General features: G+C 47.7%; 1 protein-coding gene across 1 annotated transcript in view; it reads right to left on the minus strand.

The window, feature by feature from the left end:
• The window catches only part of PTGIS (prostaglandin I2 (prostacyclin) synthase), a gene marked incomplete at its 5' end in the record, with an annotated part of 44563 nt that overhangs the window by 15240 nt on the left and 3899 nt on the right, over positions 1–25424 (minus strand). The window contains 5 exons of the mRNA XM_006881752.1: positions 2053–2234; positions 8763–8914; positions 11767–11910; positions 14913–15091; positions 15931–16054. Of these exons, the coding sequence (XP_006881814.1) occupies positions 2053–2234; positions 8763–8914; positions 11767–11910; positions 14913–15091; positions 15931–16054 (781 nt within the window). The remainder of the gene's footprint in view (positions 1–2052; positions 2235–8762; positions 8915–11766; positions 11911–14912; positions 15092–15930; positions 16055–25424) is intronic.

Genomic DNA, 25424 nt, shown 5'->3' on the forward strand with positions numbered 1-25424 from the left:
ACAGATTAAACGCAGCTCCGCCTCTCACTGGCCTTAATGCCTAATGGCTCTAAGAGAAAACTAAAAATAAGGCACGAGTCGATGGGAGAGGATTTACTCAGAAAGCCAACCTGGCCGACTGTCCCTGGACAGGTGGGGCCAAGAGAAGAAGGGGACGTGCAAATGGGGTGAGGACCGGACCAGGCTGGGGCACCTGCAGAGCAGTCAGCGCCTTCCTCAACCCCAACCCCTGGGTCCTTACTAAACCTGCTGATTATGCTTTCCTTTTATTTTTTAATTTTTATACTCTTTTATTTAAACCAGATGTCTAAACTATCATTTCAACCTGTAACCACTATAAAAATATTTTACATTCATTTTTTTAAGAATATGAAAGTTGCAGAGTGGAGTATACTTGGGGTGGGGGATTATATACCAATAAAGGAATTTTTCTTTTACTTTTCAAAGAGAAGAGCGAACTGGGGGTGGGGGGGTGGATGGGGAGAAAAGTGCAACAATGAATCAATGAATGAATGGAAATCCAAAATCTCTGTAAATGTTCATTAAAATTATTTTTTTAAAAAAAGGAATATGTCTTCAAAATCTGGTGCATCTTCAATCTGCCCACCTCTCCCTGGATGCCACCCTACCCCCGGCAATCTTAGTCCTGCACCATCCCTATCGCCTGGGCCGCTTCTGCGCCTCCCCAGTGTGGTTCCTACTTCTGCCCTCACTCCTCTGCAGCGGCCAGAGGGATCTGGTTAAAACTAAAGTCAGACTCTGGTTTTCCTCTGTTCCAACACTCCCAAGATGGCCACCTTCCCAGGAAAAAAGCCAAGACATCTCTTCCCTCAACCACACTCCTCCTCAATCACACGTGCCTCCTGGTTCCAAAACACCAGGTGTGACCTGACCCCAGGACCTTTGCACGGGCTGCCTTCACTGTCCAAACGTCTCCCTTCTTCAATTCCATCATCTGACTCTTTCTGTGATTCCGGGTTCAGTTCAAATATCCCCTCCTCAGTGAGGCCTCCCTCGTCGCTCTGACTAGAGCACATCTCAGGATCTCCCCATGAAAGACTGCATTTTCTACTCAGCGTATCTGCATCTGAAATCACCCTGTCTTCTTGACCATCTGCCCTGTTCCTGACCAACACGCAAACAACTCTGGACCTGGGCCTTACATTCTGTGGCCAAGCACTCGATGGAATTTTCAAATGATCCTACAAAAGAACCAGGCTGTCCACTTAAAAAATGTCAAGGTCAGGATAAACAAAGAAAAGCACATAAACTTCCAGATGAAAGTAAACGAAGGAGGCAGGGTGACTAGAGGCAGCGTGTGATCCTGGACTGACTCTCGAGCCAAGACGGGCCAGAAGGGACATGACTGAGACAGCTGGGAGAAGTGGCATGTGGACCGGACGCTAGATGACAGCCCTGGGTCTGGGGAAGTCGCCCTGTACGCATGCCGTCAACCCACAGTGGCCATTTAAGAGAGTGACCAAGTCCCTGGGGGGCTCATGCTGCAGAAATGAGGGCCAAAGCGTCATCATGTCAAACGTTTCAAAGTAGTTTTAGCAAGAATGTGTGTGTGTGAGAGAGACAGCAAATGTGGTCAACTGTAACAACTGGGGAAATCTGGAGCGTAGAATGGCCCATGGAATTAGACATACACAGTTTCTGTAACCTTGACATTTTTCCATATTAATTTTTCCATTTAAATTTCCGTATTAGTTCATCAAGGACAGCTTCTGTCTATGATGCTGTTTGACAGTTAAAAAGGCTGGTTATAGAAGCAATCAGCTCTGTAAATGTTCACTCAAATCCCAATAAAAAGTATTTTAAAAAAATAGAAGTAGTCAGAGATCTGGGTGTGAACACACAAGCCCACACCAGCACACACTTACAAATGTACACTGACATGAGAGCAGGCACTTAAATCCCCCCCATGGGCATCCGTGCACACGCACACAAGCCCATGCACGCACCCACACACCTCCCACCACACACACACACACACACACAAGCACACATTCTCCACGTGCTTGCACGTCCACACCTGCACGTGCCCACCTGTGTGGCCCAGAGCTGCAGCACCAGCGCCCGGGCCTGCATCTCTCCCGACACACCCATCTCTTCCAGGTGCAGCAGGTAACTCTCCAGCCAGGCGCTCCGGTGGGCCCGGGTGGCCAGTCTGGAAGGGGACAGCAGATCCCACAGACGACCTTTGACCTTGCTCACACGGTCCTTATCTCCTGCAGGGACAAAGCACAGAGGTTAAGGGGTGGAGATCCCTCCTCAGCCCAGGGCCACCTTGTCCACCTCCATAATGGTCATCTGGGTGCCACTCCATATGGGGGCGCTCCTTGCAGGGACAGGCCTTCTAGGGACCTCAGTGGGGAGCCCTTCCAATGTGGACTTACAGAGTCTGTCTCACCCCCATGGGAAGGGACAAGGGGTCTGGTCTCTTGGGGAGAGAGGCCCTTTATGTGATTAATTCTCCTGCATCCCCAGCACCTGGTCTATGGCAGGTGCTGTATAAATATTTAAGTGAACAGTGTTTCTTTACAGAGCAGAGGGAAGAGGACTAAACGTGGAGCAGCAGCCCCCTTTCCGAGAGTCCAATCCCAGGTCCCAGTCCCCACAGGGCCGGCTCAGCTCAGCCAAGCTGGGGCGTTCTATTATCTCCAGGGAAGGCAGGTGGCCAAGAGAGGAAGGTCAGGGAAAGGCTACTCAGCTTCACCAACAGGCCCCGTCCCCTGGCACAAACGAGAAGCAGCCACAGACAGAGGGCCCACGCTGTGAAAAGCTGGGATCCTCTGATGCTCCTCAACACGAGTGCCTGGTGGCCCAGGGATTAGGAGCTGCACTGCGAGTCTAAAGGCATGCGATTCGAACCCACCAGTTACTCCTCAAGAGAAAGATGAGCAATGGTCTCCCACGCAATTTACAGTCTTTGAAAACCCACTGGGAGATCCGTCGTCAGTCAGTTCTGACCGGGCAGCACTAAGTTTGTTTTTCTTTATCCAACCAAGAAAGTGTTAAGTTCTCTGCAGGTTAACAGTGGCCCATGGAGCACCTGCCCACAACCCCCTGCAATGAACTATGATGTCCTTGTGCTCTGAAGTCAGGCAGCAGTGTGGAGAAAGGAGGCTCTTTAAGGGACAGACAGATGAATGCTGGTGGCCCGGGAGGATTAAGTGTTGGGCTGTTAACTGAGAGATCAGGAGTTCAGATTCACCAGCTGGTCCAAGGGAGAGAGATGAAATAATCACAACCTGGTAAGATTTACAGCCGCGGAAACACCACAGGGGTCCCTGTGAACAGGACTCAGCAAGCAGGCAGGGGATTTCGAGCTCCAGTGTCAAGTCCACAGGGAGTGGAGCTGATGACACCAAGGTGACACCTCTGGTAGTTCAAACCCACAAGTGGCTCCAATGGAAAAAGGGCAGTAATCTCCAGTTTGAGTTAGTCCGTTGGAAACCCAATAGAGCTTCAGCTATGAGCCAATTAAAACTTGATGACAATAAGAATTGTTGACTCGTAGCCCACAAGGAACAAATTGCTAAGGGAATAAAGAACTTGTGAAGGATAGCAATGAACTTTGCCATAAAGGAATAAAACAATAGTAGATATACATACATGGTGTCACCGTAAGTCAAAATCAACTCAACAACAACTGGTTTTATTACATATGTTGGGCTATTGTTACGTGCTGTTGAGTTGCTTGTGACTCACAGCGACCCCTATGTACAATAGCTCTGAACCCTGCTCTATCCTGTGCCAACCGTATTGTCTCTGACACACCTACTCTCTTTACCCCAGTCACTGAATCAATCCATCTCATCGAAGGTCTTTCTCTCTTGCACTGTACCCCCACCCTCCCAAGCATGATGTCCTTCTCCAAGGACTGGTCTCTGCTTGCAACATGCTCAAAGTATGCCAGACGAAGCCTCAAAATCCTTGCATCTAAAGAGCTGTCTGGTTTCACCCTCTCTAGGACGAACCTGTTTGTTCGCCTGGCAATCCATGGTATATTCAATACTCTTCTCCAGAAATACAGCTCAAAGGGATCAATTCTCCTTCTGTCATCCCTAGTCATTGTCCAGCTTTCTGATGCATAGCAAGTAATTGCGAAGACTATGACCTAGATCAGGCACACCTTAATCTCCAGACTGACACTGTTGCTCTTCAGTATTCTGGAGAGGTCCCTGACAGCAGAATTTCCCAAATGCAATTCATCTTTTGATCTCCTGGCAACTGGTACCAAGAGTGTTGATTGTGGAGCCAAGCAAACTGAAGCTGTCAACAATCTCAGTCTCTTCACAGTCTATCATGATGCTGCCAATCGGCCCAGTGTTGAGAATCTCTATCTTCTTGATGTTGAGCTTCAATCCATATTGAAGACTGCAGTCCTTGACCTCTGCAGCAAGTGATTCAGGTCCTCCTCAGTTTCAGCAAGCAGGATTGTATCATCTGCATAACGCAGGCTTTTGATGAGTCTTATCTGCAAAGTGAGGCTTGAGTAAAGGCGCCCTGACAGCAAAGTGCCTTAAGTGCTGGGCTGCTAACAGAAAGGTCAGAAGTTTGAATTCACCGACATCGTCAAGAAAGAAAGGTGAAGGAGTCTCTTCCCTCAAAGATTCATGGTATCAGAGATTCTTCGGCGAATCATTATGAGCTGGGAGGATGATGACGATTCATTTTCTGTTACTGCCATTTGTTTAGGCTTGAGTATCTTTCAATGTTTTCCTTGGAAAACCCCCTACAGCCCTGGGAGATCTGGCGGGGAACAGAGTCCAGGAGAGTCCCCCAGAGGACACATGCCCTTAAAGCCTTATGCTTTACTTTCAAATCCATTAGATGTTTGCATTAGACTCTGTGATTCTTTAGTAAAAGACTGCTTTAAAAAAATAGAAAAAGCAATATTCAAGTGGAGTAACTCGCAAATAAGCCACCTTTCCAGAAGGCAGCAGGATGCTGAGCCTAATATCCTGGAAAAGGCTCCAGACACATGGTCTCAGGGCCCCCAAAGGACCGACTCTCTCAGAAAATGTGTTTATATTTGAAAAAAGTAGAAAAATCAGATGCATAAGGTGAAGTTATAATGATAATAATAATAATAACAATAATAATAAATAAATAAAGCAAGGGATCAAACTGGCAACAGCAACAGTTAGCAATGCTCACGCGGCCACGAGCATATCAATGAAGGTAGAGCCATTTGGAAAAGGGAGGTGAGGGTGGTGGCACCCGTTAAGCTGCATAATCAATGTCCCTGAATTGGCCGTAAAGAAATTGTGGTATTGGCATATAATCTGCTGTATACATTCTCAACAATAATGAAAGAAATTGTGTTTTAGAAAGTAAAAAGGAAACATAAACATTTCAAGTGAGTAATATTACCAAAAATATGCCAGGCTTCTTGTTGTCCTTGAGGCAAAAACATACACATTTTACATTTAAAAACAAACAGCTCACCAAGGAAGGCATGCTACACCCACTGGGGTTCATCTTGTTCTTTTCCTTAATAGTATATTTCACCTCAGATAAAGATTTCACCTTGCAACATCCCATTTTTTTCCCTACAGTGGCAATGGTCTTATTGATATGAATGTGTCAATCAGTCCCTAATGGTGAGCATTGAGGTTGTTCCTGGCATTTGCTATTAAAAGCAATGTGACAATGAGCATCATCGTGTCTCTGTGGACATGTGTGAGTATCTCTGTAGAGCAAATGCCCGGCAGTGGAAGTACAGGCTCAAAGGGATGTGAGTTTCATGTTCTGATTGTTGTTGTTTGGTGCTATGGAGTCACGTACAACTCATAGCGACCCTGTGAACAACAGACCTGAACCCTGTGCTACCCTGTGCCATCCTCATCGTCTCTGACACACTTGGCCCCTTTTGCTGCAGTCACCGTGTCAATCCATCTCTCAAGGGGTCTTCCTTTCCCTCGCTGACCCTCCATCTTTCCAAGCATGATGTCCCTTTCCAAGCAGTAGCCTTACCTAGCAACACGTTCGGGAGTATGAGAAACAAAGCTTCATTCTGACAGGTTTTCTGAAGAGGCTGAACCATTCTTATGCCCTCCAGCCAAGTCTCCAAGTCCTCTGTCTACACTGTTCAGACACCAACTTTTTATGCTAAATCTGCCCAAATGCTGCCACCTGCTGTCCACACTGGTAAGTGCAGGTTCCCTATCAGCCCAGGGAAGCTCCCTGAAAACATGAGGGAGGGGTCCTTTCTTCTCTGTATCTACCCACACTCCCTTGGGGGTGTCTGTATGAGAAACTGGACAATGGAGAAGCCCAGTTTTTCTTGAAGAAGCAACGGTGTAGGAAATTATTGAGCAATATATGCCAGTTATTCCATACACATGATTTTGCCAACAATTTTCCATTTTTGCCGACTCTACCTGGAGAAGGTGAAGCCGGAATGCTCCTTGGAGTCAAGGATTCTAAAGCTTCGTCCGACATACTTTGGGCATGTTGCAAGGAGGGACTGGTCCCTGGAGAGAGACGTCGTGCTTGGCAGAGAGGAGGGGTGGCGAAGGAGAGGAAGACCTTCGCTGAGATGGATCGAGTCTGTGAGTGGAATGGTGGGAATGAGTGTGTCTGAGACAGCGAGGTTGGCACAGGACAGAACGGCGTTTAGAGCTCTTGTACATAGGGTCGCTATGAGTCACAGGCGACTCGATGGCACACGACCACCACCACATACCAGTTGTACCTCTAGGAGACGTGCCTTTGCCTTTCTAAGCCTCACTTTCCTCATCTGAAAAAGGAGGATAATAATGCCAGCATTTCAGGATGATGGCAGAATTCAGTAAGATAATGAGTGATTTATTCTTGTTGCTGTTGGATTCATGCTGTTGGCCCATGATTCATCCAATCCCATGATCCAACCCCAGGATAAAATACCAGCCTGACCTGCACTGTCCCCATGAGCCCTTGCAGACTGAACCACTCTGATTCCTCGGGATTTTATGGAATGATTTTTAATTTTTATTACTTAAAAAAGCTCTGTATTTTAAATTTCATTTTCTGATTTTGTGTCTGTGCCTTCAATACTGTCGTAACTATTTCCTGCTCCTCAATAAGTAAAGCAAACCTGACCTTGTCATGGAAACACTTAGCACACGTGGAACCACCATAAGCTCAGCTATGTCTTTTAAAAAAAACACACAACAGAACATGGTGAGCTCTGGTGGTGGTGGCCTAGTGGCAAGAAGCTGCACTGCAATCCCAGAGGCACTCAGTTCAAATCCACCAGATTCTCTGCTGGAGAAGGAGGGACAATCTCCTCCTGTACCAGTCAGATCTGATTTGATGGTATACACACAAAAAAATAATTTAAAAATTGTGAAAAATACAGAATGCATCACGAATTTGCGTGTCACTTTGCACAGGGGCCATGCTGATTTTCTCCATATCATTCCAGTTTTAGTATATGTTCTGTTGAAGTGCACACTCACAGAATGATTTTGTAAAGCAAATAACCAGACCTTTCTTCCGAGTCCCTTTTAGGCTGGTGACTCGGCAGAAACCTGTTCAGCATCGTAGCAACAGGCAAGCTTCCAATGACAGGCAGATGGTGGCTCCACGCGACGTGCACTGGCTGGAAATCAAACCCACCCAAGTCTCCCACATGGAAGGTGCGAACTCTACCACGGAGCCACGTGGCCCCACCGAGAGTGATCAGGAACAGAAGCAGACAATTCACAAAGAGGAAATCGAGTACCACAGGTAATCGAGGTGGCAGCACGGTGGTCAGGAGAACCGCGCCAGAAAGCCAGAACGAACCACGGTAGAAAGTCAGAAGCCTTACTCCACCCCCATCAGATTGGCCAAGATCTGAGGACTGATAACTCTGAGTTGACACAGTTATAGGGAAATGCAAATTAAAGCAATGAGTTACCCGCCTCTGCCCATCAGATTGGGAAACAAGTGGGAAGATTGGCAGCATCTGGTAGGAAACGAGCTGGCACAGTCCCTTCTGGTGCCTGAGCCAGAAACTGATCCCAGGTCCCCGCAGGGAAGGGAGATGTTTACCACTGAACCACCACCCCGTGTCAATTTTACTCCCCTCTGTAAAAACACAAAGAAGAAATCTTAAAAACGGAAAATAAAAATTAATAGACGTGAGGGAGCTCTGGTGGCCTAGTGGCAAGAAGCTACACTGCAATCTCAGAGGTGCGTGGTTCAAATCCACCAGAAGCTCTGCTGGAGAAGGAGGGGCAATCGCCTCCTGTACCAGTCAGATCCGATTTGATGGTGCACACACACACACACACACACACACGCACCACACAATTAATAGGTGTGTGTGCCCGTACGCATATGTGTGTCTGTATAGAGAAAATTCTTCCAGAATCTACTCCAGGCTGTAACTGTGAGTGCTTCTGTGAAAAGGAGAGGTGACTTGGAGGTGGGGATAGAGGGGAAAAGATGTTATGGTTCTTACATTATATATGGCTTAATTTTAAAAAGAAAATATGGTTTAATGTCACACATTTTACTTGCAAAAACTTTTAAAACTATTCACACACACACACACACACACACACACACACACACGCAGGTCCCTGGTAGATGCTGAGTCAGATTCCTCAAGCCCTCTCTTTAACCCTTACATGCCTCCAGTGATGGGGATCTTACTACCTCTCAGGACACTTGGACTGTCTTTCCTCCTGCTGTTGTCTCCGAGCCTTCACCTGGAGCTTGAACTCTTGACCTAGGTCTTTTCCACTTCCCCTGCCCACCAGGGCCCCCAGGATGCTCACCCACTGACAAGGAACCACGTGCCAGTTTGGGGAGCAGCAGGTCGAACTGGCGGAAGGTATGGAAGATGTCGGCCGAGTGGACGCGGTCCTGGGCCCGGCTCTGATCTGTGCGTGGCATCGCCTCCACTCCGTACTGGGTCAGGAAGCCGGCCCTGGGGGACAGCAAGCACATGGGGAGGTGGACACTCCGGGCAATCCTGCAGTGGCAGGACTCTACATTCCTGAGCCTGAATGAGCGCCTGCTGTATGCTCTACACCACAGGCGGACGGAGCGGTGGTTAAACCGCTAACGGAAGGGCAGTGAACAGAAGCCATCAGCTGCTTCATGGGGAACCGATGTGCTCTCCGTCAGCTCCTGCGCTGACTACCCACCGCTGTGGAGTCGGTTCTGACTCACGGACCCACCACTGAGTTTCCAAGGCCGTCAATCTTCACAGAAGGAGACTGACTGCCCATCTTCCTATCATGGAGCAGCTGGTGGATTCGAGCTGACGGCCTTCCGATTGACAGCGCAACACCTAACGTCCTACACCACCAGAGCTCCTTGGGAACCCCATGGGGCAGCTCCAGTCTGTCCCACAGGGCCACTTCGGGTCAGAATTGACTCAACAGTAATGGATTTATTACACGCTAGCACTGCTCTGGCCATGGGGGAGACAGCCATGAAGAGACAAAGCCTCTGCTTCGTGGGGCTGACGCTCCTGTGCCGGAAGATAGCGGACTAGAGAAGCGAGTCCAGCGTGTAATACGTCAGAGAGTGCCCAGCAGCGTAGACAGGTGGTCCACAAAGACAGTACAGACAGACAGACACCAGAAGCAGAGGAAAAGGTGGGGGTGTGACTTTACATGTGGTGAGAGAAGGGCTGCTCCTTGGAGGCAAGGATTTTGAAGTTCTATCTCAAATACTTCGGCACGTGGCCTGGAGGGACCAGTCCCTGGAGAAGGATGTCATGCTTGGAAGGGTGAAGGGACAGCACAGGAGAGGAAGACCCCAGATGATACAGTAAGTGGGGTAATGGGGATAGGTGTGTCGGAGACAGTAAGACTGTCTCAGGATAGAGCAGAGTTCAGAGCTATTGCATGTAGGGTTGCTATGGGTTACGGGCAACTCGATCACACACAACAACATATTACACAGGAGACTTTTCTTCTGCAGAGCAGCTGGTGATGGAGTCAAACCTCCTGCCTTCGCATTTGCAGCACGATTCCTTACCACTAGGCCACCAGAGCTCCCTACGTTATCCACAGTGGTTTTAAACTGCTAACAGTTCAGTGAGCAAGCTCACACTACTGCACCACCCAGGCGCTCCGTGATAAATAACGACACATGCAAATATATATGTAACCTACAGGTGGTGCTGTGTGCTATGAAGAAAGGCTAGGGCATGTGGGTCATGATAGAGGGTTTCCTGAACAGGATGTCAGAAAGGGCATCCTGAAGACTGACACTGAGATGAGACTTGGGTGGACTGTGGGAGGGGCCAGCGCCTCAGATGAGAGGCTGTGACCACGAAGGCCAAAGGCTGCCTGGTGAGTCCTGAGAGTAGGGGGCGGTGGTATGATAAGAGATGAAAAAGCAGGGACCTTGGAAACATGGGGCAGAGCTGTCTGCTGTGGGGTCCCATGGATGAGGGCCAGAGCTTTCTGAGTGAGGCCAGGGCGGCACAGAAGAGGCTCAAAGGTGTAATCAGGGTATCCCATGATTTGAGGCCAGGAGAAACTGCCCTGTCATGTACATCCATGTCCCTGTCCTCAGGGCCTGCAAATGGTGAGAAGCCCCAAAGCCAGGAAACACGAGCCCAGCCCAGAGCTCAGGTGCTGAAGATGCCTGCGCTGACCCACAGGTGCTAATGGCCAGGTACTGATCCACCTGGGGCTCGTTGGCACGACGCCAGCTGTTACCGTGGAGCCTGAACAGACTCAGCTGCCGTGACTTTGTTCCAGGTCCCCGAGTCCCACTCCCCATCTTCCTGTCGTGTCAGGTGCATCGAACAGGCACCCACTCAGTGACCTGGTGTTTTTATAAGACAATTGCTTTCTAGTCCCAAAGGCTCACCCTCCAGCACGACCTCAGGCAGCTGTTAGGATCCATGAGGTTTTCACTGGCTAATTTTTAGAAGCAGATTGCCAGGCCTCTCAGTCTATAAGCCTCGCTGCAACCTGGCCACAGGGGTGACTCTGCTGGTGTCTGGAACACCCAGGCATTGTTCCTAACACGTTACTGTGGGTGGGAGCCACCACGGTGCAACAGACTGGCAGCTCCTCCCGTGAGCTTGCGCCTCTGCAAGATTTGGTTCCTGCCAACTTCTGAGGTCTGCTCTCCACCCTCCAGCCCCAGCTCCTGCTGCTCCAGACACACAGGGCCTTTCTCCCCACCCTGGGCCTTTGCACATGCTATTCCCACTGCCCCAGGTCTCAACACGGTGGGCACAGGGAGCCCTTTCCTCATCAGCCTGGCTCACAGAGCCCCCACATCATCGCCCATCTTTTGATCTCTACCGTCGCATTTACCACTCTTCCAGAACCTTCTTTCTTTCTTGGCTTATTGTCTGTTACTTTGGCTAAGGAGTCAGCTCTACAAGTTTCAGGACTGCATCTGTGTCATTCTCTCCTGTGTCCCAGTGCCTGGAACTGAGCCTGGCATCACTGGGCAACATCTACACACGTTTACAGGGTCTGGTGAAAGCGGGGGTTCAACCCCCAGCATTGTATTTTCTCATCTGGAAGCCACAGGACGAGATGGTCTTTAAAGACTTGTTCTGTTGACCTCTCCCTGGGTGACTAGTGAGGCCTGAGCCCTTTTGGGAATGGTGGCTGGTTTGGGTGAGCACTTGAGGTCCTGGACACTCACTGTCTTACGTCTTACTTACAGCCTTAGCCTTAAGTGTCCCAAAGGGCTTACCTACCCATAACGTGCTCCCAGCTCACCTGGCCACCCCTCCTGGCTAACAGCAGCCCAAGTGTGGACACCACCCTGGAAGGAGGGTTCAGGACCTGAGCTCACCTGAGCAAGGAGCTGTAGGAGAAATCAAGGAGTCCCATCTCATGCCAGCCAGTGCCCGCCTCTGTGGCATCACCCAGCAGGACAGTGCGGAGGTTAGTATACATGGCCTCCGTGAGCGCGTGGAGGTCCTTGTGGAGAAGGGTCCTGGGACAAGACACAGAGAAGAGAGAGTTTGTCTCCCGGAGGGAAATACATACATGTAAGAATTCCTTTTCCCTGAACCCACGACTCCAGAGCTCAAAATCTTCATTATAATGGATTGTTGTTGTTGTTGTTGTTGTTAAGTGCCGTGGAGTCGTAGACGACTCATAGTGACCCTATGAATGAAAGACCTGAACACTTGTACAACTTTTATCATTTCTCCAAGTTCATAGAGTTTCCAGAGGCAAGCTATTTCGGAAGGGATGCCACTCCTGTTTCCAAGCTTGTTTTAATTGGAGAGCTTCACCAAACACTGTCCACCATGGGTGACCATTATTGAATTAGACACATCAGTGTCACAGTGTTTAGCATCACAGTAACCACGAGTTATCTCTGTACAGCAAATGGACAGACCAGAGCTATACCACTTAGAATGTTTGTATACAAGAGAATAATGTTAACTATTATCAACAATGATAGTCACAATTTCATGTGCTGAGCAGAATCATTTCATTTCATCTTCTGATAATCCTAAGAACAGTAGTTACCATTCTAATACCCATTTTACAGATGGAGAGACTCAAGAACTGAGAGGAAAGGAACTTGTCCAACATCACAGGCACACAGATGGCATCTAAATGCCCCTCTGCCTACTTCTGAAGTCTGAATGCCTGATCAGGCTAGTTCATCCCTCTTCTGGCACTTAACACTGGCAGAAGGAACCCACATCCTTCTGCTAATAAAACCCTAAGCAAAGCCAGGATAAGTAAAAAGGGAGTTTGGGCAAATGTCCTGGTCTAATCGTATGTGCTTAAAGAATCAAGAGCAAATTGGCTCTGGAAAGTTCTAGATGGTTAAATCCTGTACTAAGCCTCCTTACTCCAGAGCAACATTGAGAGTCACGACCACACACGTGAACAGAAGCCAAGAAAAGGTGGCATCTTGTAACTAAAGCGTAAGGCCCCTCCGTTCAGGAAAGGGCGCTGTTGAGTAAGTGGACAAGTATTCCTGGGGCAGAAGGGGAAGACTCCGTGTCAACAGCGACACCTTGTGGGAACAACAAAAACAGCGCTAGGACACAGATGAGGTGGTCCAGCTGTCTCCACCTGTTTGGACAGGATGGATCCCCGCAGACTAAGTAAACCTTTCTTAGTTCATTTATGAGGAGAAAGTCTCCAGGAGAAGACCAAGCAAGAGCTTCTAGTGGCAAAGAGTTTTTGAAATTCTCGTAGGGACCTTGTTGGAAAAATCAGAGATGTGAGAAAAGGCATGAGAAGGGTTTAGCTCAGCATTGAGTAAACTGAAGGTGCTCACTAAATGAACACAATTAACCCAGACCCAGTCTGCCCCTCGGCCCACTCCATGCTCAAATCCTCAGGACAGAGAGTGGCCTTTAACAGGTAATGGCAGCCATGCCCAGAAGGCATCAAGCCAGCTTGTGAGAAATTCCCAGGAAGCTGGACAGTTTTCTCTGGGCAAGTCAGGGTGCGATTTAGTTTAACTGTGGATAGCTGTTGTCAATGGAATATAATGGCAGCACTCTGGACATCTCTGGATTCAGAAATAGCCCCGGCAGCTGTCCCATGAGGCCAAGGGCAGAGCTGGGCACTGCCCCTCATCAGTGTCCACTCCATGATGCTAGCCTTTCCTCATCTCTAGCGATCCTGCAAAGCACAGGTGTCTCAATGCTCTCCTTGCTCCAGGAGTTGTTCTTCCTGGAGACAGATGCTAAAGATTGCCACCACCCTGTGAGACCTCTTTAGGGCCTGACACAGGATCTTATTAGGACCAGACACAGGGTCTTATTAGGGCCAGACACAGGGTCTTATTAGGGCCAGACACAGGGTCTTATTAGGGCCAGACACAGGGTCTTATTAGGGCCAGACACAGGGTCTTATTAGGGCCGGACACAGGGTCTTATTTGCCTTGGTATCTCAGGCAGATGGGAATGATCTGAGTGGTCAGGGCACCTGGACTCAAATCCAGACTTGGTCACTTTCTCGTGGAGAACCTGGAACAAGTTACTTCACTTCTCTGGGCCTCAGTTTCCTTGCTCATAAGATGAAGATAAGACATTTACTTCTTATGGCTAATATACAAAAGTATGTTATAAAACCCATGGCACAAAATAGTGGGTGACATTATTCCACACTGTCTATGTCTAGAACAGTGACAGGCACACAGTGGGCCCTCAAGTGTTTGCTGAACGAATGTAGAGGAAATACATCCTTTTGTTGATACAGTTCCCAGTGTTTCAAGAACGGAAGCACTTCCTAGTGGTGACCTAGAGCAAATGACTTCTTTCGCTGAGCCCCCGTGTCCTCATCTGTAAAACGGGGCTACAAGTCACTTACCCACCTACATTGTCATAAAGACCAAAGAGCTAATGCGTGGTGCCTGCACGGAGTATAGACTCAAAAAATACTTCATCCCACGGAGTCCCCTTCATTTCATAGATGAGAAGATGGAGACTTGAAAAGGGAAAGCGATGGGTTCAAGTTCACAAAGAAAGAACATGCAGACCTAGGATGTGCATCTCAGGCTGGCTGACCCAAACCCTAATTTCCTACTAAAACAGGGCTACTTTCTACACGAGATAAGATAAGGGATTATTAGGGCACTCTGGTGGCCTAGTGGCAAGAAGCTGCACTGCAATCCTAGAGGTGCATGGTTTGAATCCACCAGATGCTCTGCTGGAGAAGGAGGGACAATCTCCTCCTGTACCAGTCAGATTTGATTTGATAGTACACGCACACAAAAAATACATTTTTTTTTTTTAAAAAAGATAGATTCTTGTTCAGCTCAGTTCTTTCTAGTAGTTTTGAGTGTTTTTTGTTTTGGTTTTTTTTTTCCCTCACCTGTCTCTTGTCTCAAGCAAATCAAATAATTTTCCATAGACTCCTACTCTGGAGCCAAGCATATGCTACGCAGGCCTTGGGTGACGCTGGTGAAAGCAGGTCACCCCCACCCCAGCCCACTAATGGGCGCCACCTCCAGACACTCACGGTTTCAACCTGGCCTTTTCATCACTGGGGTCGTAATCCGGAAGCTGAACGTTAAAAATTCGCTCCATGAGGAAGACAGCATAGGTGTGAAAGTCCAGCTTGGCACGCGGCTCCCACACCACTGCGTCATAGGAGTGAGGGTCCAGGAGGACAGTGACATACCTGCCCCCCACCAGCACCTGAGGGAGTCAGCACGGACAGAGTCAGAGCATTGCTACGGTCAACAGAAAGTCACAGTGGTCACTACCCCCAGCAGACACTTCACAGACACCTTCATTGACCCCACAGGACAACCCTGAGAGACAGAAACCATAATCCCACCCCCACCCCCATCACTGCAGGAGAGGCTTAGAGAAGGAACACCATGGCCCCAAGTTATATAGTTGAGAAAAAGCTGGGCTATGGGTTTGTTATTAGTTTGTTGTTTTTTTAAATCCAAAAGCTGTGCTCTTAATCATCCTACTATCAAGTACCCTTCATGGTACACTTGGCCGTGGCCAAGTTAGGAGAGGGTCTGCCTCAAGAAGACGTCAGCGGAAGCTTGAGCACATTGCGGTGGATGAATGGACAGACGTGCTGGGTCAGCATATGTGGGGTGATTGCCAGATAGGTCCATGGATAGGTGGATAGACGGATAAATGGGTGGGTTGAAGGATGGATGTAGTTGGATAAATGACCGTAAACAGCTGGATAAGTAAATACAAGGGTACGTGAGGTCTGGGTGGACAGACAAATGCTGTTGAGTAAATGCTACTGGGACTGCTGGGTGCGTGGATGGATAGAAAGATGGAAGGTGGATGAGTGTCCACGTATTGAGGAGCTATTGAGTAAGCTTAATATTGGAAAGAAGATACCGAAATATTGAAGAGATTTGTGTCAAAGAAGAGTTGGGTTGCAGATGGGTGAACAGATGGGTAGAAGTTGGGATGAACCACTGGATGGATGCTGAGGAAACCCCTAAACACCAGACACGACAGGACCAGATGCTCAGCTCCTCTCCCCAAAAGGCATTACTCACTGTGAAGATGTCACCATGCTTCTGCTTCATCCTCGTGAGGAAACTGGCGGCATCTCTTCCGAATTCCAAGGCGTGGCCCAGCCAGGGGACAGTGCCCCGGTCCAGGGGAGGCTCCCCAGGGCGCCTGCAGAAACCATAACATACATCACAATGGGATAAAATAAGGAAGGAGACAGAGCACGGAGTGAGAAATTACACGGGGCCACATGTAACCACCCATGTGTGACACCCATGGTAGTAATCACCTAGGAGAACAGAGAGCCTCTTCGGGGAATCTAATAATAACATATTTAGTTCACTATATATATTATATAGTGAGAGAGCTCTGGTGGCCTAGTAGCAAGAAGCTGTGCTGCAATCACAAAGGGACACGGTTCAAACCCACCATCTGCTCCACGGGAAGAAGATAGGCAATCTCCTCCCATGTGATTTACTGCCTCTGAAAACCCACCAAAGGGTCAGTTAAGGGTGGGATCCGACACAGTGGTACACAACACCACCACCACAGTTCACAGTGTTAGGCAGATTTCAAAGACAACCCACCATGACCCACACTCTTCTCCAGTCCTCTCTCGGGGGGCGGCATTTGGTACAGCTAACTTGAAGAAAGGATGATTATCATCAGGGTCGTGGCATAACTTAGGGTTAGGGAACCAGGACAAGATTCTTCCTGGCCAAAGAGATTCTGGCCAGGAGAAGGAGACGATACAAGGGAGGATGTCTGTTGTTGGCCTTGAACACAGAGGGGCCACACGGCCTGTAGGAGATGAGAGCAGATCTGAGCTGACAATGAGCAAGGAAATGGGGGCCTCAGTCCTACAGTACAAGGTACTGAGCTCGTCCGGAAGCTCCTGAGGTGAAGGCAGCCTGGCTAACACCCCGATTTCAACCTTGCAGGACTCTGAACACACCAGGGAGAAAGGTGATGGCTCTCAATCCTCCAATTCTGTTTGATTCGAGGGTGAATTTTTTTAAAATTTTTATTCATTTTAATGAAAGTTTACAGAGACTTAGGGTTTCCATTCATTCACTGTTGCACTTTTCTCCCTGCCCACCTCCTCCCTCTAATTCACTCTTCTCCTTGAAAAGAACAAGAAGAACTCTTTCATTGTTTTGTAATCCCTCCTCCCAAGTCCACTCCACTGTGCAGCCTTTATTCTGGACCCCTGTTCATGACAGTAATACCCAATCATATATCCCTTTGAAACAGTTTTCTCCCTCATCTGTTGCAATGCAGTATAAATCGTTCATCCCCTCCTTCTTTGTCTTCCCTCAACCCCAATGTCAGTCTTGTTTTACAACAGTGGTCCTATGCCATACTTGTCCTTTTGTGACTGAGATATTTCACTCAGCATAATGTTCTCCAGGGTCACCTGTTTTGAATAATATTTCATGAATTCATTGTTTTTCAGTGCTGCATAGTATTCTGTTGTGTGAATATACCAGAGCTTCTCTATCCATTTGTTTGTTGATGGGCTCGAGGGTGAATTTGACGGCAGATAACAACCACCAAGTGAACAGCGATCTAACCACACTGTACAGTACTCCTAACTTACAAAAATTATAGGCTAATCAGTGGCTATTGTTTTAAGCTACTAACTCTGTGGTGACTTAGTGTGCGATAATAAATTACTAATATGCTCAAACTTAGATCATACTTCCTCTAGATCCTGCAGTGGACCAGGCACTTGATATGTGATACTTTCAAATTATTGAGGAGTAATGATGTCAGCTTGAGGACTAAGGTGTGTCTGATTCAGGCCATAGTCTTTCCAATTACTTGCTGTGCATCTGAGTATACAATGAATAAGGCTGACAATAAAAAAAATTGAAGCCTTTGAGCTGTGGTGTTGGAGAAGAGCACTGAACCTCTCATGGAAAGTCAAGAGATAGAATAGATTTATCTTGGAGAGGGTGCTCTTTGGAGGCAAGAATGATAAGGCTTCGCCTCACATACTTTGGGCATGTTGTGAGGAGGTGCTATTCCTTGGAGACGGACATGATGCTGGAAGGATGGAGGGTCAGTGAAGGAGAGGAAGACCTTCAACCAGGTGGACTGACACGGTGACTGCTGCAATGGGCCCTTGTGTGTTGGGAAGTGTGAGGGTAGCACAGGATAGAACAGGGTTCAGATCTTTTGCTCATAGGGTTGTTATGAGTTGTACACGACTCAGCAGCACCTAACAATAACAACAACAACATCTTTGGCCACAGAGGCAGTCTGTTTCATTTCTGTGCATTCCATCCAATGAGGCCCACGTGAATAGTTGTCATTTATGTTGTTGAGCAAGGATATCTGCTATAAATAAACTGTTGATCTTGCAAAATTCTGTCATGCAGTCTCCACTGTCATATTTTACAAACACCAATTATTCTTCATTTTCAGCTTTCTTATTCCATTCCAGGAATTCCAGGAACCACTCATGCATCTTGACTGTAATTCCATTTCACATCACAGAAGCTGGTTAAAATCCTCAACTTTTCACCTTTGACATTAATGTTTAATGTATAAATCTGAATAACAGTCACATTAACCAGTCTTCCTTGTAAGTGTATAAATATTAATTATCCGATGACTGAAATTGGTCTAGGGGTGAGAATTTTTGTTTTCTTGATGTTGAGCTTCAATCCGTATTGAAGGCTGCAGTCCTTGACCCTCTGCAGCAAGCATGTCAGGATCAATTGGCAGCATCAGTATGGATGGTGAACAGATTGAGATAGTTAACAGTTTTAGTTTGCTTGGCTCTTAGTCAACACTCTTGGTACCAGCAGCCAGGAAATCAAGAGATGAATTGCACTGGGAAAGTCAGCTTTCAGGGACCTCTCCAGAGTACTGAAGAGCAATAACGTCAGGCTGGAGACTAAGGTGCGCCTGATCTGGGCTATCATCTTCGCAACTGCGTGCTATACATCAGAGTTGGACAGTGAATAGGGATGATAGAAAGATAATTCATGCCTTTGAGCTGTGGTGCTGGAGATGAGTGTTGAATATACCATGGACTGATAGGAGAACAAACAGATTTGTCCTGGAAAGGATGAAACTGGGCTGAAGTCAAGGATTCGGAAGCTTCGTTTGACATACTTTGGGCATGTTGCAAGGAGGGACTGGTCCTTGGAGAGGGACATCAAGTTTGGGAGAGTGGAGGGACGGCGCAGGAGAGGAAGACCCTCGATGAGATGGATCGATTCTGTGATTGGGGTGGTGAGAGTGAGTGTGTTGGAGAAGGTGAGGTTGGCACAGGACAGAGCAGCATTTAGGCCTCTTGTATATAGGGTCACTATGAGTCACAAGCGAATCGGTGGCACATAACAACAACAACAACAACATGACTGAAAGCACTGGCCTTCAGGATGGATTTTGAAATGTTCTCTTTCATGATGAATGTGATGCTATTGATGTAGTCTGCAATATCCTTTAACTTAAAAAAAGAGCCAAGCTAGCAGAGAAAGGGGGCACTATTACTACAAAAAAAAAAGAGCTGGGAACAGAGCGTGGTACCAGGACCTGTACCCAGAACCTCCTGAATCCAGGGAAATACTGATGTCAAGACACATGCAGGTCTCCAGAGAATGAGGAAATCACAGGTGCTGAAAGGAAGTGGGAGGTAACAGAACACCTTTCCCTCGCGCTGACACTGTGAATGGGACCATTTAGCCTCCTAAACTGGGAGATAATAAATTTGTTTGTAAAGATTGGAGGACAATTCATCAACAGCCTGTGTTATGCAGGTGACATAACCCTGCTTGCTGAAACTGAGGAGGACCTGAAGCACCTGCTGCAGAGGGTCATGGACTGCAACTTTCATTACAGATTGAAGCTCAACAGCAAGAAAACAAAGATTCTCACCACGGGGCCAATTGGCAGCATCATGATGGATGATGAAAAGATTGAGATAATTAACAGTTTTAGTTTGCTTGGTTTCACAGTCAACACTCTTGGTAACAGTAGCCAGGAAATCAAGAGATGAATTGCATTGGAAAAGTCAGCTGTCAGGGCCCTCTCCAGAGTACTGAAGAGCAACGATGTCAGGCTGGAGACTAAGGTGCACCACATCTAGGCCATAGTCTTCACAATTGCGTGCTATGTATCAGAAAGCTGGACGGTGACTAGGGATGACAGAAAGATAATTGACGCCTTTGAGCAGTTGTGCTGGAGAAGAGTGTTGAATGTACCATGGACTGCTAGGAGAACAAACAGGTTTGTCCTGGAGAGGGTGAAACTGGGCTTCTCCTTGGAGGCAAGGATTCTGAAGCTTTGACATACTTTGGGCATGTTGCAAGGAGGGACCAGTCCTTGGAGAGGAATGTCATGCTTGGGAGAGTGGAAGGACAGCGCAGGAGAGGAAGACCCTCTCAATGAGATGGATCAATTCAGTGACTGGGGTAATGAGAGTAAGTGTGTCAGAGACGGTGAGATTGGCACAAGACAGAGCAGGGTTTAGAGCTGTTGTACATAGCGTTGCTATGAGTTGCAAGCAGCTCGATGGTACCTAACAATAACAGTCATCTAGTTCTGGTATTTCTATATGAGCAGCACTGGATAGCTAACACACTAGTGAATTCTGTCCCGATCATAAGCATAAGAACTATTATTACTGAGGCCCAGTCTACAGAGGAGGAAACTGAGGCACTGAGAGACTAAGCCTCTTGCCTGAGGGTCCATGGGACAAATGCTGGTTTCTATGTCTGGCTGGTCCAGTGAGAGATCCATCCCATCCTTGACTCTACATTGCCCGTTTGGGTATTTGATAAGGAAAAAAAACTCAGAGAGCTTAGGAAGGCAGCCCCAGTATGGGCCTGTGAATCCTCTAAAACATCTTTAGCGGAGTGGGGAGATGTTTCCCAGGCTCCCCTTTATCCCACTGCTGCCAGGCTTCTCGGAGAGCCCAGTGTTTTTTCTGGCAGAGCCCGTCTTTCCTCTGAAACGTCCAAGGAGGCGCCAAGGCAGGAAGCCTGGAGCCCAGTGCCTGGTGTGGCTGGGACACGTTCCAGAGTGAGTCAGGCTCTATTTTTGCCTGTGGTCCCCCACTGCCACTTTCACTGTTTTGAGGTACTGGGAGTTGACCTTTCCATTTCCAGCTCCCGCCACATGTCCAGCCATTATCCGTCTTCCTGGCTCAGACACCAAGCCTCCTTTTCTCAGTTTCCCTCCCATCTTGCAGGTTCCTCCTAACAACCGTCCATTCCTGGGTCAGGCCCCCTCCAGCCAGCACCCACACCCCACCCTACCTTGCTTGGCCCTCTGTGCTTGAGGAGTGGAGCCGGGCCCCTTCACTAGTGGATGCTGCACGGGAGCAGGGACTGGCTGTTCACTCGGCCCTCAGGTCAGTGTCCACCACGTAAAAACGGATCTGTCACTACTGACAAGTCAGCTCTGACTCATGGTGACATCTAGTGTTTCAAAGTAGAACTGCGCTGGAGGGGTTCCTTGATGGCTATTTTCTCTGAAACCCAGCCTTTCTTTTGCAGAGTCCCTGGGTGGGTTTGAACCGCCCACCTTTAGGTTAGTATTCAATCACAACCCGGCTGCATCACCCAGCTCCTGGTGGTGGTGGTGATTTTAGGCATCAGCTTGGACTCCTTGTGATGTAGAAGTCCCCTCCCTGACCCTGAGCCATCTTCACAATCTCTGCATGGGTGTGTGTATGCTTGTGTGTGTGTGTGTGTCCATCTCATTTAGGGTCTTCCTATCTTTCTCTGACCCTTGATCTTTCCAAACATGCTGCCTTTCTCCAGTGACTGATACCTTCTGGTAACATGGCCAGAGTATGTGAAATGAAGTCACAGACTCAATAGTTTTTGCCAACATCACAATTCAAAGGCATCAGCTCTCTTTTGGGGGCTCCCAGGGAAGGTGCTTAATAATATTTATCAGAAGAATGAGTCAGGTACACAGCTGGTGCTCAAGAAACAGCACCTGCCTCCAAGGGCTGCTGGGAGGATTAAGGGCACTGGCCCAAGGCAAGCGCTGACAGAGTCAGATTCTGCATTGCCCGTGGCAGTGGGTGCTGACACAGGGTCAGATTCTGCGTCACCCATGGCAGTGGGCGCTGACACACAGTAAGATTCTGTATTGCCCATGGCAGTGGGCGCTGACACAGGGTCACATTCTGCATCACCTGTGGCAGTGGGCGGCATCCCATAGCTGTCCAATGTTGATGCTTGAGCTCTCTCTCCAGCAGCTTCCTCTCCATACAGAGAATGAAGTTTGAGCCTAAGCAGAAGGCAGGGGAGGACTTAGTGGGACCTAGACAAGGGTTGGTATCTGTGCAGCTGTATGGGAAGCCAAACTTTATACCAAATATTATATGAAAACACTGGTTCAGGAATTGAAGGAATTACAGAATCAATCTCCATAATAGTCTATGTATTTCCTACTGCCAAAGGGGCCCTTTAGAGTAGTGAGAGAAGATCTTCACCCTGAAACCCACAGCGTCCCTTTTCAGCAGGAAGTAGCTAAGAGAATACGCCATCCCCTTTTCCTTATGAATCAGGGTGAAGTCTCTCTCAGGGAGGAGTGATAGGGAATGGCAAAGGACACACCGACAAAGGAGATTAATCAGAACTGACTTTGACAAGCACTGTGGCAATTGGACAATTAAAACAGACATTCGGATGGCGGGGAAGAAGAACAAACTGGGGAGGAGGGTAGAGAGAATGGTGCAGCAATGAAGGAATGAAAACCCAAAATCCCTGTAAATGTTCATTAAAACTAATAAAATTTAATAAAATAAAAAAAAAAAGTTAGGATTTCTCTTGTGGCAGATCCCAGAAAATGAGCTGTTTGTTCCAAGCAGACAGGAGACAACTAGGGTCCCCCTGAGGCACCAAGACAATCCTTAAGGGTTTACCAGATTCTTGCATTTGCTAACCCCTCCCTTCTGGGTCAAAGGGAAGGTTTTTAATAGAAAGAGCTTGGCTTCATTTACTAGGAATTCCTTTTATGGTTTGCTTCCCCTGATTATCAATAAATACACAGAGAAATATGACTTGGGGTCTTCATGGAGAACTGCTGGCCCCTTGTTTTATGCTCTCTGTTCTATCTTATTCCTGGCTGTCTGTCTCATTATTAATAATTATAAAAATACTTTCCCCTCTGTCTGCAACACAGCTGGGGATGACGAGTACCTATTCAATCAGCTTATGACATTCACCTTCAAACTGTCTGTCATTAATTAAGGGTCTCTATAACCACTTTTACTACATGCCCCCTCCCCACTGTCACCTATAAAAACATAAATTATGGGACCTTCTTTCTGAAGTGGGATTTTTTTTTCCTTCCCCTTGTTTTGGAAATGAGGTAGATTTCCTGAGAATCTCGATAGATAGAGGGTCATCACAAGTCAGAATAAGTTCAACAGTGAGATTTTGGTTTTGGTGTTTGTGGTTTAGGGAGTCTCCTCAGGATCTATACGGCTGCCCTTAAGCTGCCAGTGACCCCCATATCCATACTTTTCTTCAACTTTCATTTGATGACCTTTCTAAGAAATCTACAGGTGAAAAAGTTAAAGATTCACCCACAAAGATAAAGGCGCTCTCTGGATGGGCACGGGCAAGAATTATCTAGAATAATGTTAAGTATGCTTTCCTTCTAACTCAGAAAACCTACCTTCACCCACTATTACATTCATCCTATTTTAAAGATTGGGAAATAGAGGCAAAAAGACGTCCCACAACATACATGGTCCCAAAGGCCAGGAATCCCTACACGCTGACAATGCTAGACACCCAGACACCCTGCTTTCCAGAATCTTCCAGAATCTGTGTATCTCACTTCTGCCCCCAGGTTCCCTCCCCACCCCAGAGAAAAACTCAAAGCAGGAAGCCTTCACCGAAGCATTGAAGACCGTTGTTGAAAAGAGAAAAAACATAGGAGACAACCTACTGTGAGCAGGAGACTCCAACTATAAGGACCTGGGTAGAACTTTTTAAAACCCTGAAACTTATTCCTAAAACAGAGTACCACACAGAAGATTAGGACATTAGTCATACAGGTGGTAAATTGTTATCTTCCATGAAGAGATAAGGGTTCGATTCCTGCCCAGTGTGCCTCACGTACAGTCACTACCCATCACGTCTGTCAGTGACGGCTTGAGTGTTGCTGAACAACTTTCAAAAGCCTTTCTAGACAGACACACAAGGAAGAAAGGCCTGGCAGCCTCTCCTGAAAATTAGCCAATCAAACCCCTATGGATCACAGTAGTAGTTTGATCCACAACTGATCACTGGGTGTCACTGGGCCAGGCAGCACTTCCCTCCATTCTGTGAGCGATTGTCATGCATTGGGTCATCTTGACAACCACGACAACAACACACAGAAGATCAAAAGAATGAAGCAGGTCTCTGCATAGCAACCTGGACAGGTGTCAAAGCCAAATTCTGGAGTGGAAAGAGCAAGCAGTCTGGAAAAGTCTCGAAACAGAGTACCCACAAAATGTACCAACTTCACCACCCTTTCTGAGCCCCTTTGATTTGATGTACAGCCAACCGTTTCTGCTGATCCATAACCAACCCACTGAACCCCCTCTTATAGCATCATATCTTCCTCATCTCTCCCTCATTAGGCAATTACTCTGGGAACATGCAGACCACTGCATATCCAGACCCTCACCTGAAAGTCTAGACCGGACAGCTGGAGTCACCCCAGAAGATGCTGTCCTCATCAAATGCCACGCATGCACCCAAACCTCTTTAACCATGCTAAGGTAAACTTTATACAGTCATCCTAACTACTCCCACAGCGTTTAAGGTCATATGCAGCCCCCATTGGCACCACTTTTCTCAGGTCAAATATGTTCCTCTCACTGAGCAGACCTTCAACACTTCTCAAATGGTGGGCCCCACTACTCTTTGCCTCATGCAGATCTCAAGCCCTAATTATCTCTTCATATTGTTGCCAAACCCCCCCACACACACACACGCTACTCTTGACCTCACTCAGATCTCTAGCCTTAAGTAGCTCTTCATATTGTCATTAATCACTCCCTGCCTTTTTAAATTCTTACTTCACAGGATAAAAGAAATTACTAACTTGAACCAGCTGCTGTGACATCCGTATTCTCCCCTGGCTACTGGTCCTGGACCATCCCAATCCAGCCTCTGAGCCCTAGATCTTCGCCCCTGTTCAGCAGGAAGTAGCTGGAAAGAATGTTGTTGTTGTTGTTGTTATGTCTTGTCGAATGGCCTGCGACTCATAGCGACCCCATGTACAACAGCCCTAAACCCTGCTCTATCCTGTGCCAATCGCGTTGCCTCTGACACACCCATCCTGATTACCCCAGTCACTGCATCAATCCACCTCATAGAGGGTCTTCCCCTCCTGCGTCATCCCTCCACTCTACCCAGCATGATGTCCCTCTCCAAAGACCTCTCTCTCCTTACAACATGTCCAAAATATGTCAGACAAAGCCCCAGAATCCTTGCCTCCAAGGAGTAGCCTGGTTTAACCCTCTCTAGGATGAATCTGTTTGTTTTCTTGGCAGTCCATGGTACAT

This window comes from Elephantulus edwardii, unplaced genomic scaffold (genome assembly GCF_000299155.1).
Source record: "Elephantulus edwardii isolate Elephantulus edwardi_28Jun2011 unplaced genomic scaffold, EleEdw1.0 scaffold00015, whole genome shotgun sequence".
Taxonomy (NCBI): domain Eukaryota; kingdom Metazoa; phylum Chordata; class Mammalia; order Macroscelidea; family Macroscelididae; genus Elephantulus; species Elephantulus edwardii.